The following is a 21,451-nucleotide window of genomic DNA, read 5'->3' on the forward strand; positions in this document are numbered from 1 at the left end:
CACAGCCGTGGGACTCCTGTGTTCTTGGATAGAGAATCTCTATCCAAGAACACATACTACAGATCTGCTAGGGCTGCAAGAGCAACCTGGGAAGCAGAGCTGTCAGCATAGCAGAGCACCGCTCCCCTGATTGCTCTTGCAGTTCTACACAGTCCCGAAAAATAACCCAAATTTTCCCACCATTGACTTTAATAGTGTTCGAATTCGACGTTGATCACCCGAACAATATCAGCTTATTGGATCGAATAGCCATCAAATAGAATAGTCATATATTCGACTAACACTACCAATTAGGCAATGATGCATTGGTTTTAATGGACTGTATAAGAACTGAATAAGGCTTTTCATTGGAAATAGCAATTGGCTACCATACTTGTATAGTCGGTTTGCAGAGGGTGCAGGTGACCAAGGGCAGTTAGGTCAAATCTAAACATTTTACACTCTGCTGTCTATGATAACCTTTAAGCAGATGCATGTCTTATGACCCATACTGGTTTGACTTAAGTTCTAGGCTTTTCTATGTAAAATTTCTTAAAGTGATGTGGCATTACACTGTATTCATATTAGATCACCCTACTGTCAATATCAGCTGTTAAAATAATAATGGATTGGAGTTAAACATTTGCATTAACAACATCTTTTGGTAACTAGATTTTTTTTTTACTGAATTGTCAGCACATCTGCAGTATGTTCACATTTCACCTCACAGATAAAAATGTCAAAAGTTTGAACAACCATTACAAAAGGAATTGCGTATTTCTGAAAATCAGTGTCCTTTGGGACCAATTTAATGAGTGTACATTTTCCTGAAGATTGTAATCTATGAATTAGCATCAGCAAGCATATTTGTATTACTTTTTTTTAACTGTTCCCAAATGTGTTCTCAAAATGAATATAGATAACATACTACTTCCTCTGATAGAAAATGTTACATTCTTTCAGGCATGGATGCAGTCTGGGATATGGGAAAAAGACAAAATTTCTATGTTTGTAGCAACAAATGTACAACACACTGATTAATGTGATTTAACATGTAAGAATGTTTAAGGATTTGTCCCTTTGCTGCACTTGCTACAAAGTATACATCACTGTTAGCTGAGAGTAAACGCAAAAAAATAGGCCAAAAAGTAATTGGAGTTTGATATATTCTTTGTGTTTTTTTATAGTTATGCATGAATATACATGCACAGAAAGTTATTTTCCTTTGGATTTTTTCTCTTCTATATTAGTCTTTAAAAAAGTGAGACAATTGTCATATTATATATGGTGTTATCTCTATAAAAAAACAACAGGATATACGATGAGTGTATTATTTGTACAATAGGTATTGTCATCAACAGCTTTGGCCCTTGATGACCGCCTCTCCATCAAATGGCTACATCTGTACAGCAGTACTAAATGTTCTAAAGCTATAAATAATTAATAGGAGTCTCAATATTGATTGTGCAAAATCCTCTCTAACATGCAATAAACGTTTCTGGGTCTCTTGTTCCCAGCAGTTGTCCAAGATTGGTCTCTGAACATCTATGAACAATATTCTAGTCATCTGCAACATGGTGACATATATTTTTATATATTATAAACAAATAAGAGATAGGTAAAAATACCATATGGAAGACAAGAATTCTGTTTTATATGTTAAAAAGCAAAAGAATAAAAAAGTTTTGCTATTAGGAATACTATAACTTCCATCATCAGGACATATGCAGGAATTAGAGATGAGTGAATTTCTCAAAAATTTGATTCGGCCAGTTTGCCGAATTTTTCGAAAAGATTTGCTTCAATCCAAATTTATTTGCGGCTCAGATGCATCAGGCATTGGTGGGTGGAAATCCTGGCAGATCCACGCCTGATTCATCTTGACAAAGGTCAGTCTCTCCACATTTTGGGTCAACAGGTGAGTTCTTCTTGTGGTAACTATGGCCCCCCCCCCGCACTAAACACCCGCTCTGATGGCACACTACTGGCCGGGCACTACTTTTCCAGGGCAAACTCGGCTAGTTGCGGCCACAAATCCAGTTTGGCTGACCAGTAGTCCAGCGGATCTTCAATGACAGCTGGCAGGGTGCACTCCAAGTAAGCCACCACCTGCTGGTTCAGGTTCTGCGCTATGTCTGGCTGCTGGTGAGTAGTTTCTTCACTATGTGGGTGAAGAAAGCTGCTCATCAGTGACTCTAGACTGAGGCTGTTGCTGATGGAGCTGGTCCTGCCACCACACCCCTCCCCAGCAGCCATGGCAGTGGAACGTGAGTGCAGAGGGCACCCCCCGGTCAGACCTGCGAGAGGATGGACGATGGCGCAGATAGGCAGCGCCCAACTGACTACATAGGATGTCTCTGTTGTAGTTCAGTTTGTCCTCCCTCTCAGCAGGTGTAAAAAAGGCCCATCTCATCTCCCTCTTGCTCCTCTGGCTGCTCTTGCTCCACCTCTCCTGTCACCTGAGTAGAAAAACCACCCATTTCCCTATACATTGCCTGTGCTCCAATGCCCTCCTCCTCCTCCAGTTCAGCCCCCACAGGGCTCATGTGACCGTGAGATCTAGGCGCCACTCCAGTCCCCTGACCAGCCAGATTTACCAGCATCTGTTCCAGAACATGAAGCAGTGGAATGACGTTGTTCATCCCGTAGTCCTGGTGACTGACAAATAACGTGGCCTCCTCAAAAGGCCTGAGCAAACGGCAGGTTTCACGCATGAACGCCACTGGCTGACATGGAAGTAACACATGGGAGTACTCCTATCCGCATGGATCATCAATAATTCATTGTTGGCCTTTCTCTGTTCGTATAGTCGGTCCAACATATGGAGAGTGGAATTCCAACAGGTGGAAACAGCACATATCAGCCTATGTTGAGGGATGCCGTTCTGCCGCTGCAGCTCAAGGAGGGGGTGCTTTGCAGTGTACAAGTGGCTGGAGTGCATGCAAAGTTTCCTGGCCATTTTTATGATGTCTTGCAGATGGGTGGAAGACTTCAGGAACCGCTCGACAACCAGATTGAACACGTGTGCCATGTAGGGCGCATGGCTCAGCCTTCCTTAACACAGCGCTGACACCCTGTTATTTCCGTTGTCGGTCACCATGGTTCTGATTCTGAGTTGTCGCTGAGAAAGCAAGGATTCGATTTATTGATGAATCACACGGAGCAGTTCCTCCCCTGTGTAACTCCGTTCGCCCAGGCAAACCAGGTGCAGAACAGCGTGACACCGTCGTGTCCTGCACATGTGGTATGCTGGAGGGGCACTGTAAATTGTCCCTGCAGTGGAGGCTGAGAACATGGTGGAGGATGAGGAGGCAGAGGCGGACGTTGTTGCAGGACCAGCGGTGTGAGAACATGGAGGCGGAAGCGGAGTCACCTGGCCAAGTTGCTGGTATGGCTGTGTAGAAACCACATTCACCCAGTGGGCCGTAAAGGACATGTATTGTCCCTGACCGTAGTTACACCTCCACATGTCAGCGCTGCCGTGCACTTTGGCAGACACCGACAGGTTCAAGGACTGGCCCACCTTCTGTTCTATATATTTGTGCAGAGCAGGCACTGTCTTTTTCGCAAAGAAATGACGGCTTGGGACTCTCCACCTCGGCTCGGCACAAGCCATCAGTTCTCTGAAAGGTGCAAAGTCCACTACTTAGAAAGGGAGGGACTGCAGCACCAGCAACTTGGACAGGAGCACATTCAGCTCATTGCTGACGGAATGACTGACAAGGAGTAGGAGCAACTGGACCAGCAGAAGATGGAAATGACATTCAGCTCCCTTCGGCTGAGGTGGTGGAGTCTTGACTGCCTGAAACCCGGTGCGTGCCACTGGGTGATGCAGCGGTTGCTGCGGCAGGCTGGACCACCACATCGTAGCCACGGTTCTCCCAGGCCACCTTATGGTGACGCTACATATGTTGAAGCAGGGCCGTGGTTTCAACATTTGCACCCTGGCCACGCTTCACCTTCTGCCCACATATTTTACATAGGGCTTAACAAAAAACTGCCACACCGCCGAGTAGGGCATTTTCCCCCCAAACACTACGCACTGACTGACTGCTACCGCGGCTGCCTCCGTGAACCCCAGCACCACTATTTCCCAGGCTGGTAGGCTGCTGCGAAGCAGGTGGGCTACCCCGGGCACGTTTGGATCCTGACTTCCTACTGCTGCCACCCTGCTGACTCCCAGCCATGCTACCACCTTGCTGGCTCAGCCGCTGCCTCACGGGCAAGATGCCCCTCTCTTCTCCTGATGATGATGAAGCTAATTCTTCACCCGGGTCCCAGTTGTGATTGCACCGTTGGGTTGCTGGTCAAGACACGACCGCTAGATGAAACCGGGAGCTCAGGACTCTCGCTGCGACTCCTGCTGACATGCCCTCTGCAACCTCTGCCTGCGCCAGAAACATTTAGGCCTCTGCCACTCCTCTGTGCATGGCCTGCCACTTCTCTGACATACTTTTAGCTGACTTAAAATTAAAAGCAAATTAAAACACCCCTAAAAGCGACAAATTTATTTTTCTTTTTGTACAGAAATAGGCACCTAAACGCTTTTACCAAAAATAACTGCAACAGTGAACTGCGTATATATTTTTCTTTTTGTACTCAAATACGTCACTAAACGTGTTCACCACAAATAACTGCAACAGTGAACTGTGTATATATTTTTCTTCTTGTATTTAAATACGTCACTAAGGATTTCACCACATATAACTGCAGAAGTGAACTGAGAACTTTATTTTTCTTTTTGTACTGAAATAGACCACTAAACGTATTTACCACATATAACTGCAGAAGTGAACTGAGAATATATTATTCTTTTTGTACTGAAATAGGCCACTAAGCGCTTTCACCACAAATAACTGCAACAGTGAAGTGCGTATATATTTTTCTTTTTGTACTGAAATAGGCCACTAAACACTTTCACCACAAATAACTGCAACAGTGAAGTGCGTATATATTTTTCTTTTTGTACTGAAATAGGCCACTAAACGCTTTCACCACAGCCACTAAAGGCTTTTCAACATAGCACTTGCACTCCAATAACAAGAACAAATTGCTGGAATGACAGAGCTGTTTAATGGCTATTTGGATCCCCAAATAATCTTTCCCTGCACTTGTAAATTGCTTTTCTAGCACTGTCCTCAGCGCCTTCTGATGCTGTGAAATGATTCCTCACTATCCTTTCCCTGCATTTATTAATCGTTTTTTCAGTTTTTTTCCCACAATGAGGTTTTTCCTAACACTCTCCCGTCTCTTCCTGCACTCAGAATGCTGTAAAATGTCTTAATCCAAGATGGCTGAGGCTATTTATAGGGCTGTGACATCACAGGGCTGGCTGGCTGCTGATTGGCTGCATGCATGGCATTATGGGTCATCCCGCCTTCCCAGAGTTCCTTCCCCCATGTCCTCACACATGTAGCCACCATTTTAGAAAAAATTGTGATTCCTTACCATGAATCATGAGGAAATTCGAGTTCGTTGTGAATCAAATTTTTCCTGAAATTCGGATTGAATTCCACTTTGTCAGCTTCTATTCGCTCATCTCTAGTAGGAATTATAAAGCCATTATTAATAATATTGTAAAACATATTTCTGTGTTACTAAAAAAGTAAAGCTACCCCAATCCTAGGAAAAGCATCTAGGTCACATGGCTGCCAACTATTACTGCACAGAGATCTATTTTTGAAATGAGATAAAAAGGCTGCCCCCCATAGTATATAATGAAATGTTTTATTTTTTATCATTTAACATATATTGTTTAAAATTTCTACATTAAGTTGATCTCTTTTCAGAAAAAAAAAACAAAAAACGTCAGGGGTAGGATTAATTTCAGCCTAATTAAAAAAAGTATTTTTCAAGAAAATCTTACATACATTTTGTTCTGTTTCTCATTATTACTCTATACAATAACTACTCACTATTTATTATCACACTGCGATTTGTTTAAAGTTTAACTCAACTGTAACGTAACTACACAGCCAGATTTGCATTAACTTTTTACTATTCTAAAATAAAAAAAAAACATGTTTAACCTTACAATAAATCAAGTGCCAAAGAAATATATCTATTGTTATTGAAACTGCTCAACAGCTAAGCCTTCCAAATCCCAATCAGATTCTGGAGTGATTAAAAAAGTAAGTAAAGGGCTTATGTCAGTAGACATCTGTAAATAAAATGGCAGAAAAATGCATGACAATTTACATTTAGATGTTCTAGACAAAGGATGCTATAGTGAGATGCAGTATTGTTAGAGCCAGCGTGTAATCTTATGATAAAATACTATTATATGGTACAACACTCGTTGTGAAAGAAAATAACATGGTCTTTATCACATGTTTTGAAGGAGAGCATAATACACATTTATTGTGTTCCGTACATTAAGCCATTTTGCACAGCCTGTTTACACTGTGATTGAAACACTTACTTTTGTTAGTTCTTATTTAAGCTCTGATGATGTCCCTGCATTTGGGCGAATGTCGCATGTCAGACCAAAGCCACTGCTGTGTGCAGCTGGGCTGAGTTTTTATTTTTTTCAATTTAATGCTCTTTTAGTCTTCTGTTCCCATATGCTTGCTTAGTTCAGTTCAGTCTGACACCAATATTTCATTCCCGGTTAGATAACTTCTGTGAAGAGTTAAACTTGGCACATTCATCGCTGTTCTCTGAATACAATCATGTCAAACAGCTTTCATTACTTGCGTGAATGTTCCAAACAACTCCTACAATCCACTTCAGGGAGGCAGAGCATCTATCTAGGCTGCACAGCTTGTAAAGTCAAAGCAAGTACCACTTGTAAGGATGTGTGAAGTGGTGATGTTATTTACTGGAATAGCTCACTGTGCCAACAAGATACATGTAAAATATTATTTTTTTCTCTTTTTAAGAGGTCAGATCTCTGGACAAAGCAGTAATATACTAAATATATATATATATATATATATATATATATATATATAGTAAAATGGTCTTATGTTAACATTCAAGTTTTATTTGAACATGAAATTAAAATATATCTTGCTTCAAAATGAACATAAGGCTACTTTTGGCATGTCTTTCTTTAGAAAGTATTACTAGTTAATAGGGGGTAGGATTGTTTTGATATATCATACTGTCTTTTTTTAGCCACATATATTGCAGTATGTTTGTGAGAAACTGCACTTAGGCTTAGCCATTTTATGACCCTTAAAAATGTGTTTGTTGAAACTTATATGATGTTTTATTTTTTATACCAACTGCACTTAGTTGAAACTGAGATGTTTCTTGTGCAATCATCTTGTTGTTTTTTACATCTTGTATTTACTATGTGTTTTTATTTTACAAACTAACAAAAACATATATATATATATATATATATAATTTTATATCCTGATTTGCTGCCCATAGTGTTTAACTCATGATTTCTCTTTGTAGTATTTGTAAGTCCAAAGGATTTTGTTATATCTAAAAAAATAAAAAACAATTCTATTTCTGGATGTTTTATTGATAGCTTCTAAAACTATGCAGTTTTCAACTGTTTAATCTAGATAAAGCATTTCTATTTGATATAGCTACTGAGATACCCCAGTTGGGGTATTATGATTTATATCCATTTAAGTTTCATATTAACTTTCAGTTGATTATTTAAAAGTATAATATTTTTTAAATTCAGACATTTTCATGTAGTTTACTCCCATGTCTCCTAAAAAGATTTGCTCCCTGCGTGGTGTTTATTAAATTACAATAATAATTTTTTATAAGTTCTTTAATTAAATGAACTATATGAAACCTGCATAGTATATCTTTCATGATATTGCATTCTTTATTACCTTCTACCTCCTGTGGTGTTTGCAGGCACAGTGGGCCTAAATTTGAGCAAAAAACTGTTAAGTGTCATAGAACAAGAATAAATACACAACACGCAGTGCATTATGGAGTTTCTATAGTGCTTTATGCAGATAATAACATTTATTGTCACAGCATGCCGCAAACATAATGGTCTAGAACAGTTTCTATCTACTTTTACATTAATGACTGACTATACAAAACAGTGAAAAGTTGCTGGTTGACCAAGCTTTGGCCTTTACATTATTAAAATACAAATGTTATGTTAACCCTATCATAATTAATACCTATTCTTTGGATGAGGTCTGAAATGTCAGTTGTTAGGTTAAAATATGTTTAGAAATTCACATGGCCATTTTCCATAGATTTAATTTAACTTCATTTAAAACATCATGAGCCTTGAAGTGGTTTTTAAAAAAAATTGCTTAAAGAACAATTTGGGGGTCGAATTTAAAAGCTGCTGTATAGCTGTACTAAAGGCTTTGCTGCTGTTGTTCTTTTGTGCTTCACACATTCATAAAGGTTTGATTTACAAGTGTGCATTACACTCGACTGGGGACTAAAATTAGGAAAGCAAAATAAAAATAAATACAACAAAGTCAGGAGTAGAGTCTGGACATGTACCCTTTCAAAATCACATGACCAGCTCTTCTTTAATTATGGAGTTTTCTCTGCTGCTGTGAGCTACTGCAGTTTCCACACTAGAGATCACAGTTGATGAATGGGCTGTAAAACGTGAGTGTACCATGCATAGCTCTGAAAAATTTAATGGATATGGTTTAAACCAGGTGTCACTTAGTCTCCATGCCTCCAGTGATTCGGTATCACTTGCAAATGGTCAGAATCCCAAAAAGTGCATTATAATAAACTTCACATAAAGTATGTTTAAAGTTAGCCCTTGTCTTCTTAACACTCTCTGAGTTTCTATGTCCTTAGGCTGCAGCCTCTTCAGTGCTCTCCACCATATGACACATCTAGGAATTTTAAAAGCCATTGTTCCCCACCAAGCATTGTGTTTCTATCCACTGAATCTCATGTCACTCACAACGGGGATGAGAATAATAATACCTCTTCTATTACAGAGAACTCACATTTGAAATCTTTTAAACACGTTACTTTAATGTTAGATATTTTTTTATGTCCCTAAATGCAGAAGGTTAAGATAAACTTTTTTTAGTTTGTTTTTTTGAATTTGGCTTTTAGAAGAACTAGTGTAGCACATAAAGTAGAATTTTTCTTTGCTGTTGTTCAGTACATAAACTGGAACTGTAGCCTTCACATTTAGGGAGATTGTGCCAGTCCGCAGTGATGACTATTCCAGAATCAACCATAACAGTTAAAATTGAGGCCGTGTATAGCACACAGGAATACACTGAATCAGCAGTAAGAAATATCACAGCAGTTTGAACTCCCTGTAGAAAGAAAAGTGCAACCTGTTAATTACTAATATATATATATTTTTTTATTTTTATTGTGTTGTAGGCAACAAGTCTAGGAAAGCATTTGTTTGTGTGCTGTTTGTATGATTCTACAAATGTGGTCTGGAAAGATGTGTTTAGTATATAATAAACTTAGCCTGAATAAACATTAGGTTTTGGTTGGTTTAAAGAAATTTAGTTGAAAAAAGTATATTGGTTGTTAAAGGGCCACACCACAACAATGAATGCTAGTGTTTTGGAGGGCAATTGTTAACCTTAGCTGACACCCCTTGAAAGCATCCCCAACCCTAGCTAGGACTAGGGACAAGCACTTGCCTATAAATGAAAAGAGCAGTACTCTAGAACAGAGATGGGTCTGTGTTCTCAGCATTGCAAATCCTATTCAGTATCAGGGCTGAACTATATATATTCTGTAAACTACTATTCTCTCTTTACAGTTTTCAAAATAAAGAAGGCTGAAAGACAAGGCATAACTGTTCTTGACCCCGATCTCTGAATTTATGTTCTAATTGACTGCACATCGCCACGTTATTCCAGTGGCTGCCAATTAGAAGTCTGCTATTGATACCTGAAAAAAGGCATTCTAATTAATGTTTTTTTTAATGATCTCTATTGGATTAGGACTTTTCTAGATATTTGTATAAGTATAGTCATTGCTTGACATGTGTTATATGCAGAAAATTTAACCGTAACAACCATGTAATGTCTCCAACAAGATCCCTGGTTCCATGGTATGTTTATAGATATTACAAATTATTGGAAAGTGGCCAGCATACAATAATTATTATTACTCTACTTTAACCTTTAGCATGTAAAACTTTAAAAGCATTACATTTATGGTGACAATCAGGGGATTTTATAAAAATGTGTATCTTACATTCTGCTCTAATGTCTTGCATAAATCTAAACCAAAACTTTCTACAAATATAGATAAGATATAGATATAGATATAGATTTATAAGATAAATGGATATAAAACAACAGAACAGGGTCTTTGTTTTTACTTTATTTTACATTTTGAAATATCACTGACATTCTAAGACAATAAAGTTTGGTGAGTTGCAAAGTAAACGTGATGAAAATTGTATAAATGTTCTTAGAGGACAAGGACACCCTTTAATCAAACTGTTTTCTCTCTTTTCCTAGGATTGTTTCCTGCAGTTCTCAATCTTGCCTCTAATGCCATAATCACAGCAAATGCCACATGTGGTGAAAATGGACCCGAGATGTTTTGCAAGTTGGTAGAGCATGTTCATAGACAACCTGTAAGGCATCCACAATGCCGCACATGTGACCAGACATCTCCTGATAAAAGCTGTAAGCATTAAACATTATCATTGCTTATATTTTTTAGTAGAGATAATATATTGAAGGTAATATGTTGAAGTAAAACGTTTTTATTGTACAAAGGGAAATTTCACTTCTCATAACGAATAGAGTGAAACAAAGTGAAAATTCACTTTTCAAAAAATACCCAATTATGTGCACAGAAATGTAAAAAATACTTGATTTTTGCTTCATATTGTGCTTCATCTCATTCATTTTATTTCTCTTTGAAAATGGAATTTCCACTTCATTGTGGTATTTGCCGCTTATTTAGTCTTCCACATTTTTCCCACTACTTTTGCTTGTACAAGGTTGAGTATTCTTTGCAAAGTGAATCCTTACTTTTTTTTGCCTTAGCTATTAAGATAAATAAAAGTTTAGTTTGAAAGTATATATCATCATTAAATAAAACATGTTCTTCTCCCTATGCAAATAGGATACAAATAAATGACAATAACATGAATCTACTAATTGATTTTAGGACTAGGCCTTTCCTGCTTCATAAGTTGTCTGAATAATATATGATTTAATACACTTAGAGAATCTCGCTTAGAGAATCACCAGCAAGTGAACACACTATCTGTAAGGATGCATACTTCCTTAATGGAGTCTAATATCTGTAGCCAAGCACACAGGTTAACAAGTCTCACCATCATACAAGTCTTACAAGCATATGTCACACAAATCTGTAAGATCTGTTTATCAATAAGGCTTTAATCATTTCAATGTCTTTGGAATATGAAATAACAAAAGGGTACTTGTTCATCAAGATTCTTATAAATAAAATTACTCAATCTGCCATTCTGTATATTATTATTTTATTATTATTACTACACAGTATTTGTATAGCGCCATCATATTACACAGTGCTGTACAAAGTCTATAGTCATGTCACTATCTGTCCCTCAATGGGGCTAGTCAAATAGCTTTAATATAGTGTAAGGTAAATTTTGGGTGGAAGCCATTTAACCTCGCTGCATTTTTTGGGAATTGGGAGGAAACCCACGCAGACACAGGGAGAACCTGCAAACTACATGCATTGATAGTGCCCTGGCTAGGATTCGAACCTGGTACCTAGCGCTGCAAAAGAGTACTAACCTCTGAGCCAATGTGCTGCCCCCAAATGTATATGTATTCACATTCTTTCTCCAAATGTCAAAGTCAAAATGATAAAAGAACTGTTGTATGTGGATTTTACAGAAAGCATATTAAAGCATAAAAGCATTTTTTTTTAACAGTAGGCTTCTCTTCCGCAGTGTAGCATTTAGGAGAACCTGTACTGTGGAATTGTACCACAAAAAACAAGTGAAAGGCAAAGGCTTAGTTTCATTACGACCACCTTGGTTGAAGCTTGCCTTAACTTCCTCATTTTAAACTGACCCCAAAATGACTGATGATAATTGGAGTGATAATTATTCAATAACTGGTAAGGAAGGCAAAGGAAACACCTATTAACCTCCCTGTTGGTCTGAATAATAAATATTTTTAAATGTCAAAGCGGTACATAAAAATACCTATTATTTTAAATTTCCCATCTCCTAGCTGCATGGTCGCACAGCCCGGCCTGGATGGCATCTGTGTCCCCTGGCCTTGTGTCCCCAACGTTCACATGCCGGGGATGCAGATCCCGGGCGGGCATCGCCAGGCAACACAAATGTTGGCGGGCATCCTCAGGGGAAGCAGATGCAGCAGAAGCAAGCACCGCTGCAGGACGCCGCAGGCACGTGGGGACCAGGTAAGCTTTAAAACTCGAGTGTGGCTCGAGGTTACCGCCTTTCGTACTGAAAATTAACCCCAAGCCACACTCCAGAATACTGCTAGGGAGGTTAATAAAGTAAGGATCATCAATGCAATGCAAGTTCCAGCAAATGCACTAATTACATAAATAAATAACATTTAGCAGTGCCTTTGGATGACCTCACACTGCAGATATACAACTATGAGGCTGTAAGCATAGGATTCCCTAGGCATTCTGACATACTAGAAGTACACTGTTATTCCCTGCCTTTCCACGTTTTTTAGGTTATTACATAGGCACAAACATTTGTGGATGTTGCCTGTACCATAGTATATCCTCACTTTTTAAGTTCAGGTGAACTTTAAATTGGTAAAATCTAAAAAAAACAGTAAGATATTGTTAAAGTAAATCTAAAAAAATCTAAAAAAAAATCAAAATTTTTTAAATGCAGTATGGTATTGGTAAAGTAAAAAGTAAAGATTATATTAGCCTCTAAAAATGGGAGAGCTTTGAAGCTGTAAATAAACAGAAACTGTGAAACTGTTGGGTAAAAGGAGCAGCCATGCCAAGAGTTAATGAAGGATACATTTCAAACCACATTAACCACATTAACGTCTCAGCATTGTCCTTATGGAAGATATAATTTCTACTTCACTTCAAATGCCAGCAATTTATCAGAGCCTCAAATTAATTAGAATTAAGCCTTCATAATGAGGATTACAATTAATTGTTCATTCATCTACTATTTTTCATTACTAAATCTACCTTCCATTTGACCTGAGAAGGTTGCAATGTATATTGAAATGAGATTGGATTTATCATGCTCATTGCTTTTGGCTGCTTTGTTTTGATATTAAACAAACCAACTTTGGATACATTTTATGCTTAATCTAATAAAAATGCAATGTGAATATTTTAGACATTTATATTACTAAAATCCAAAGAGAATTTACTTTAAAGCCAAATATAATAGAGCAAAACTAAAGGCGGGCTACACTTTTCACCAATAGTAGGTACATATTCTATCATGTGAATATTTACCCGAAACTAAAAGAAATAATAGTCTGAAGGACTTTTTTTACTATATACTAAAAATTTAAAAAAGTGTGTAACTTTGTTTTTATAAAAAATAAAATTTTTTCATTGCCTTATCTGGCATTACATAAAGACTTCCGAACCTTCCTTAGTCAATTACAGTAAAAGTTTACAGGCTACATGAACATATATTTCAAACAGTTATATATTAGTACATAGTTACATAGTTAGGGTCAAAAAGACATAAGTCCATCAAGGTCAACCATTAGGGAAATAAACATATCCTAGGTAAAAACCCTATGGACATAGTTGATCCAAAGGATAGCAAAAAAAAAAAACCCAGGTACAATTTGCTCCAACAGGGGAAACAAATGCCTTCCTGATCCCGTAAGGCAATCAGATGTTCCCTGGATCAACAGGCTCTGTTTTGTTTTCTAACGTTTTATTCTGTGCTTCTAAAAAAAAGAATCCAGCTTTTTCTTGAAGCAATCTGTAATAGTTATTGAAACTACTTCCTGAGGGAGCTGATTCCACATTACAGTGAAGAATCCCTTCCTTATCCGGAGCTTAAACTTCTTTTCCTCCAGACGCAAAGGGTGCCCACTTGTTCTTTGTAATGATCTCAAAGTGAGTAATGGGGAAGAGAGTTCTCTATATGGACCATTTATATATTTATACAGGGTGATTATATCCCCTATCATCTTCTCAAGGGAGAATAGATTCAGTTCAGCTAATCTCTCCTCATAGCTGAGCTCCTCCATTCCTTTTATTAGTTTAGTTGCCCTTCTCTGCACTTCTCTGCACTCTCTCTAATTCCATAATGTCCTTTTTTGTGAACTGGTGCCCAAAACTGGACTGCATATTCCAGATGTGGTCTTACTAATGCTTTGTACAGGGGCAGGATTATGTCTCTATCTCTGCAGTCTATTCCTCTTTTAATACAAGAGGTCTTCTTAGTTAGGATGGAACAGAATTGCAGCCATTGCTCAGTTCAATACATAATATAATAGATGCAGATTCACTATCTCATTGAGATCAGTCTTCACCATTGACCGTTGTGCTTTTCAGCATTCTTGGGGGATGAGCTTTGTAAATTCTAGGTGTGACTTTTAGTGGTCTCTCTGCAGACTTCTGCTTCCACACAGAGACCAAGGTTTCTTCTCAACAGCATGCTGGCAGATGACATGCCTATGAAAAGAAAAACAGCTGTAAGATTTTAAAGGTGTTTTGTTTTGATACTCCTGGAATTTAGGAAAAATGGTACTCAGGGAAGTGGGTTGCTATACATGGCTATTGCATTGCTCATAGCCTTTTATTTAATGGATACATGCCCTATTAATAAATGTATACAAGCACTGATCATACACTGCGGGTGTCTTATTCAAGATACTCACAGTTAAGTCGGATTGCTGTTATCACTGTAAAGGAACTAATATTAAAAATGTAAATTCATCCACTTCAAACCAGTCAGTATTAAAATGGTTGTCTATTAGTTTATTTAGTAATAAGTATTAATTGCTGGCAGCCTGAAAAAGAACGGCTTAGTAAAATGGAAAAAAGACGTAAATATTAATTTAGTCTCTTGAATTTTCAGCAGTTTCTCTACACAGTAAATTAACCAACTCTATAAAAAAGCAAATCTTCAGCAAATAGCTAAATCACAGGTCTTAATTCTTAATTATGCAAATGAACAAAACGAATTTCATTTCCCATTTGATGCAATATGCATAGGGCAAGTTACATTCTCTTCTTTTCTTTTATAGTACATTATCCAATTGCTCACGCTATCAATGGTAAGAGATCATGGTGGCAAAGCCCAAGCATTAAAAATGGGGTCCAATATCATTATGTGACAATTACATTGGACCTTCAGCAGGTAAGAAAACTTTATTCCTAATCACATAAATGCAAAAAATAAAAATGGTACTTTTAATGAAGAATGTCTGCTCTTTTGCTGGTGTACCCTAATAACAATTTTTGTTTCCTGACTTTACTAGAATATTTTTCAGGGCTAATATAGGTCTCATACGGTCTCTCAAAGCTGCATAAGGTTAAAAGCATAAAATGGATTTAGTATTTCTGGATGTTTAAAACTTAGTACAGGTATTTTTTCTGGGAGGAGCTGCGAAAATGTATTGTGGAAGGTTGTAGCACAAGATAAGGACTGTATAGAGAAATATAGCCAATATGGATAGGTGTGTGGAATAGTTAGTGGTTTAATTTAAATTTCAGCAATAGGTTTAGGTTATAACAGAAGAACAGTCCAATCAGAATTGACTTTCAGGAAATGATTTGGGTATTTATTTTAGAGCTTACCATAAGGTATGGTGTCCCATCCTGTAGCACATAATTTTTAGTAATCAGTAATAATAAATTAGTAATCAGTAATAATAAATATCTATGTAATAGGGTTGACCCAGCCCACCAAAGTACAAGAGTATTACCAGTGATCATCAATACATAATGGGGCACATTTTAATGACCATAAATTCAAAATGGAAATTATGTATTGGCCTCCTTTCCCTGCCTGCCTCTGCCAGCTATCATGGTATAGTATTACCAGGTGCAATGGTAATGCAAAATTATCCAATGGCCAATGATTTTGGATCCTTGATATTTGCACACCCCAGCCACACCCCAGGGTTATAATAAATGTTGGAGTCAGGATAAATTTCAGGGATTAATTGTTAGGACATAAGTTAGAGATTAGTTGCTGGGGAAAATATTAGGTGTCAGAAAACAGGTAAATAAAGAGTTACATATGTTTCCATCAACAGAAGTTGGGTAGAAAGTAGAAAATATTACTGACATATAATCTAAGTATTGTATATTTGAAGATAAGGAATATAACTTATATTTTTATTGTAAAATATTCTACATGATAGAGAGACGTAAAGAGTTGCTTCCGGGTGTATGGGATCCTTGGCTAGGATTTAAAATCCAATTGGGGATGGGGAGCAGTGGCAAGGTTCTAGAATAAAATAACTGCATGACTGAGTGAATTTGTTAGAGGGGTCATAGTTTTGTCTTTTAAAATAGATGTGTTACCTCCGTTTTAGAATTTGTAATTAGCACTTAATGGCCAAAAACCTTAAGGTAGCATCAAAAATATTGTAATATAATACTGCAATAAAATCAAGATTTGGATTTGTAGAACATTTCCAGAATTTATTAAGTTCACAAACCATAAAGGTTTGGCTGAAACCATTTGTTTCTTCAATTTTGTTATTTTAATTTTTCTTATTATGATTTAGGGCACTGGCTGCCCACTATGTTCATTGAATGAGGCATTAAAAAGTTTACCCTGAAGAACAGAATGATTGGGTTTTAAAAGAAACAAACCATCTTCAGATCAGTCACAAGAGTCAGTAATATGAAGGACTGGATAACCTAGCAGCAGCTATATTTTCAGTATGTTGGTACTTTTAGTAAAAGCTGACATGTGTAGGGAAAACAAATGACTTTAATTTGTATTCCTTTTTAATTTGTTTTTTATCATTATTTTCCTTCTAGAATTACAACTATATCATGTTATATTAAACAATACTGAATCTTTAGTTACCCCTGAAAAAAGAAGTGTATATGTCAGCAGGAATTGGAAACATGTTTAGCAAGCGTGTTTTCAGTATTTGACACATCTAGGCCATTGTTGTAAATACTAAACTGTCCATTTTTGCAGATTCTTGGCATTGGTCTTTAGAATGTTAGGAGTTTCAAGAATGCACTGAAGCAAACAATAATTCTATTGTTTTCATTTTAGTTTGCACTTTCTAATCTGAAATTTTGAAAAATGTGGGAAGTGTTCTTAGATATTTATCAATACATAAAATGTTTTATTATATGTTTTACTTTTGAGGAGTTAAAAATCCACTGCAGGCATTTTATTACATTTGTAAAAATAAGAGCGGGAAAAAAAAAAAAAAATCTACTTATTAGAAGATCCACTGACTACCCCCTGACTACACTACATCTGAGAAAACATGAGACATCTTGCATAGTGCCTTCTAGTGTTGGTCGAATGTCTCACTATTCTATTCGACAGCTATTCGATCGAATAGTGAGATATTGTTTGAGTGATCAAATGCCGAATTCGAACATCATTGAAATCAATGGTGAGAGAATTCAGGTTATTTTTAGGGACTATTAAGAGCTGCAAGAGCAATCAGATTGCTCTCGCAGCCCTTTACTAGTTGTATGTGTTCTTGGATAGAGTTTCTCCATCCAAGAACACAGGGCACTAGATGTGATGAATGGGGAAACTTGTCCCTATTCAACCTCTAGTGCCCGGGGATCGCCTGCAGTCACAGCTGTTACCACAAAGTTCCCACGGTCATGTGATCGTGGGAACTGAACTGCAGATGAACTCTGCAGTTCCACTATGATCCCTGGGGCACTACAGTTATAAACCTGTAATGCCCCTTGGCTGCAATCATTGATTAGCTCAGTGTGCAATCCCCGGGGCACTACAGGTTAATTAACCTGACTCTGCTGCAATCATTGAGAAGATGCCAGCCTGGCAAGTATCTCCTACTCTGTAACACACACAGTAATATGATACATATGTTACATTTTTCTTGCAGTGGATAAAAATAAAATGTAACAAATGTATCATAATATTACTGTGCTGGAAAGTATGTTACAGAGATATCATGTCATTGTAGGATAACCTGTAAAAAAACAAAAAAAACACAAACACTCAATAAAATATTTAACATTCATTTTTATTTCTTTTTTTACATTTTATTTATCCAAATTTTTGCCGTTGAATCTTGTTTTTTTTCGGGTTGGGTCTACCTGAATTCGAACAGCCATTTTTGGGTCGAACATAAGGACAACCTGAATTCAAACACCAATACTAGTGCCTTCTATACAATGATTATGGGTATGAGTCATAAAGGGATCAATTAACCTACCTAAATCACTGGAAATAAATACATTTGGAAACAAACTCTTCTGTAAGTTACTTACCCATGGGCTTCAATTGGAGCCTATTATATGAATTTCTTTACAGTTTTGTCTTCGTACAGATTCTGCAAACTTCATAGAACCTAACCGTATTGGCCCATCACTATTTGGGAAGGGAGTGTGTAAAGAAATATAAAAAAAATGTACCGGGAAGAAACCCTCCTAAATCAAATTTTGTTTTTGATCAGTCCCTAGCTTGCCTACATTTACTATTTGAATATTTCCATTTTATTTTGTGTTTAGTGATTACATCCATTTTTGTGTATATGGAATGTAAATAATGTCATTGTTTCTACTACAGCTTTAACAAATTGTGTATTTCCCTGTTTACCTGATTTAAGCAGCAGGGCAAGGATATAGTCCATTGCCTTACTGCAATGTGTGCTGCTAGATGAACAAATATTGACGCATTGCCCATTACTTTGCTCAGGAACTGTACAAGTTCACCCACTGAGTCCCTCTCAGTTTCCATTTCTGCTGAATTTGTCCCTTAGTGGATATTTTGCTAAACCTACTTCTATAACTGTGGTATGGTATGTTTATCTAGTTATTTGGTATTACTAGAGCATGGAAATGAAAGTGTTCATATTGATTTGACCAAACATCCTTCTTGAGATTCAAAGAGCAGAACTAAACTATATGAATGCCAGGGGAAAAGGACAGGCAGTGGGCCGTACTTTACAGCTAATATATGAACAACTGTAAGATAATGTTGGAAAAAAGAATTGCGGTACATACTTTTGTGTCTAGTAGTTGTATTTAGTATGGAAAGATATGATTTCTCAAAAGAATGGAAACTTGTTTTTATTTTATTGGGCTGTGGTTTGGAAAGCTACAGAGACAGTCTTATTTGACAGTTAAAGCAAGCTTTGTTTAAAATGCATTTCTTGTAAATAGGATATTTTTTTACTTTCTACACTTTTATAGAATACTGTGGTGCATAGTGTGGTAATAAGTGAAATTGACATAATTGTTGTAAAAAGTTTATAGAAAGTCTGTATTCCCATATACAAACTTGAACTATTCATTGATGGTGATTTCAGGTATAGTGGTAAACAAAAAACACTACATGCCTGGACCTTTAAATTAAATAAATCTCACCAGACTGCCAAAACCCCCAGGTTAGTGACAGGTCAGTAAATACTTGTAATCATTAGGGATGAGCGAGAATGCCTCTGGCATTCTTGTGAAAATTTCCTCGAACTTCCAATGGTTCTGCAAAATTTCGGTTATTGAAATTTTTAACTTGTAAATAATTTTTATATCTCTATCCAAATAACGACTGTAATTATAGACTTCAGGTTTTTGGAAATGCCTTTATAACCCTTATCAGATTGATGAGCATCAACAATTTCTTCTCTATGATTGTTGCTGATGTCCTTCCTTGGCATAATGTTAACATACACCTGAATGCTCCATGCCAGCACACTGCCAATATGTCATGTGAGTTGTTGTATTTACCTAATTTTATCACCTGCTAACACCCCAAACGATTTTCTGAAACCATCAGAAGATTGTGGGAAATTATAACAGGAGGATTCACGGGATTCCCTGGAATCCTCCTGGTTACGATCCCCGGGATGCCTCTACCTGCCACGGATCGCCGGGATACCTCTAGTGCCGCGGATCCCACACTGTTCTCACATTCATTGAGAAGATCCCCGCACTAGAGGTTAACCTCCACTGCCAAGGATTGCACACTGCTCTCAATGAATGCGGCTACATCCGCATTCATTGAGAAGATCCCCGGCGTTAATTTACCTCTAGTGCCCCAGGATCACAGTGGATTCTCAGGACTGCAATCATTCTTGCAGCTCTGGGAATCCAGTTTGGGATCCCCGACACTAGAGGTTAAATGGGGACAAGTCCCCCCATTCAAACCTTTAGTGCTCGCTGACTGGCTGAGGAGAGCACTAGAGGTTTTGAATGGGGAGAATTGTACCCATTTAAGTGCCGTGCTGCATTCTATGATCAGCACAGCCCTTGATCTTTTTTTTTTTTTTTTTTTAATTCAAGATTGATCGGCGAATTTACACTGGCCATTCTCGCTTACAATTTCAGTAAACGAGAACGGCCGAATTCGCCGTGAGATTGAGTTTTAAAAACTTGCTTGCTCATCCCTAGTAATCATATCTGATTCCCAGGTCTTAATGCACTTATTTATGTTTTTCAGATGTTTAAACTTTTGTTTAACCTAGGAGTTAATCTAATAATTATGTGGGTTTAACTTGTCCTTGATAGCAATATTTCATATATGTAATAGTCAAAGGCAGCAAAACTCTGTAGTTGGATGGGATCTTCACTCTGCTTGCACAATGTTGGAACACTTTAGAGTACCTCTGTAATGATACACTAATTTAGTGCTGGAGCTTCAAGCAACCATCTTTGTTCAAAGCCATGCTACATCTTCCTCTATTCAAATATTATAAGCACTTGCAATATTTTGAAATTTTGTTCTTGTATTTTGCCATACAGTAAGACAGAAGTATCATTTCCTAATATGTAGTGAATAGTACATCTCCTGATTATAGAGAACAATATAGTGCTTTGAAATATTCATACATGGTACAGGCAAATTGTTCTAGACACAAGGAGTAAGAATAAAATGCTGTGTGTGCATTAGGGAAATGTATCCTTAATATGAGAGCACAAGGCATGCCAAACAAGTTACATGTATACTATTGTCCATAGTATTCCATTCTGTATGAGTAGCTCTTAGAGAAATTGCTCTTAACTGAATGATACAAAGGTCACTCACTACAAATTACAGGGACAGTTTCAGAAAGCAAAATTAGTACAGAAAGGATACACAGAGGAGAAAAAGATGATGCAAGAAACATTTTTTGAGTAAAAGACAAATTGTTCTCACGTTACGGAAATGTAATTCTTTTTGCTGTTCAGTTGAAAAAAAAATTCAGAGGAAAACATCGTTTTTGCTAATATGATATAACATAACTGCTACAAAAGCCATTTTGGAATGTGATGTAATTAAAAATAACCTCCTATCCATTTCTTTGACAATTCAGACTCCAGGGGAACTTTAATGTATAGAAGAGGGGAAACAAATGCTATCTGCCCCAATTTCCTATCCATTAAAGCCCCATCAAAGACACATCTTTAGTCCTGACAGTAGTATATAAATAAAAATATA

General features: G+C 37.2%; 1 protein-coding gene across 1 annotated transcript in view; it reads left to right on the forward strand.

Annotated features, from left to right (window-relative positions):
- LAMA2 (laminin subunit alpha 2) overlaps positions 1-21,451 on the forward strand; it is a 405,950-nt gene that overhangs the window by 67,967 nt on the left and 316,532 nt on the right. The window contains exons 2-3 of the mRNA XM_072410219.1: positions 10,383-10,553; positions 15,099-15,211. Of these exons, the coding sequence (XP_072266320.1) occupies positions 10,383-10,553; positions 15,099-15,211 (284 nt within the window). The remainder of the gene's footprint in view (positions 1-10,382; positions 10,554-15,098; positions 15,212-21,451) is intronic.

Source organism: Pyxicephalus adspersus, chromosome 4 (genome assembly GCF_032062135.1).
Source record: "Pyxicephalus adspersus chromosome 4, UCB_Pads_2.0, whole genome shotgun sequence".
Classification (NCBI taxonomy): domain Eukaryota; kingdom Metazoa; phylum Chordata; class Amphibia; order Anura; family Pyxicephalidae; genus Pyxicephalus; species Pyxicephalus adspersus.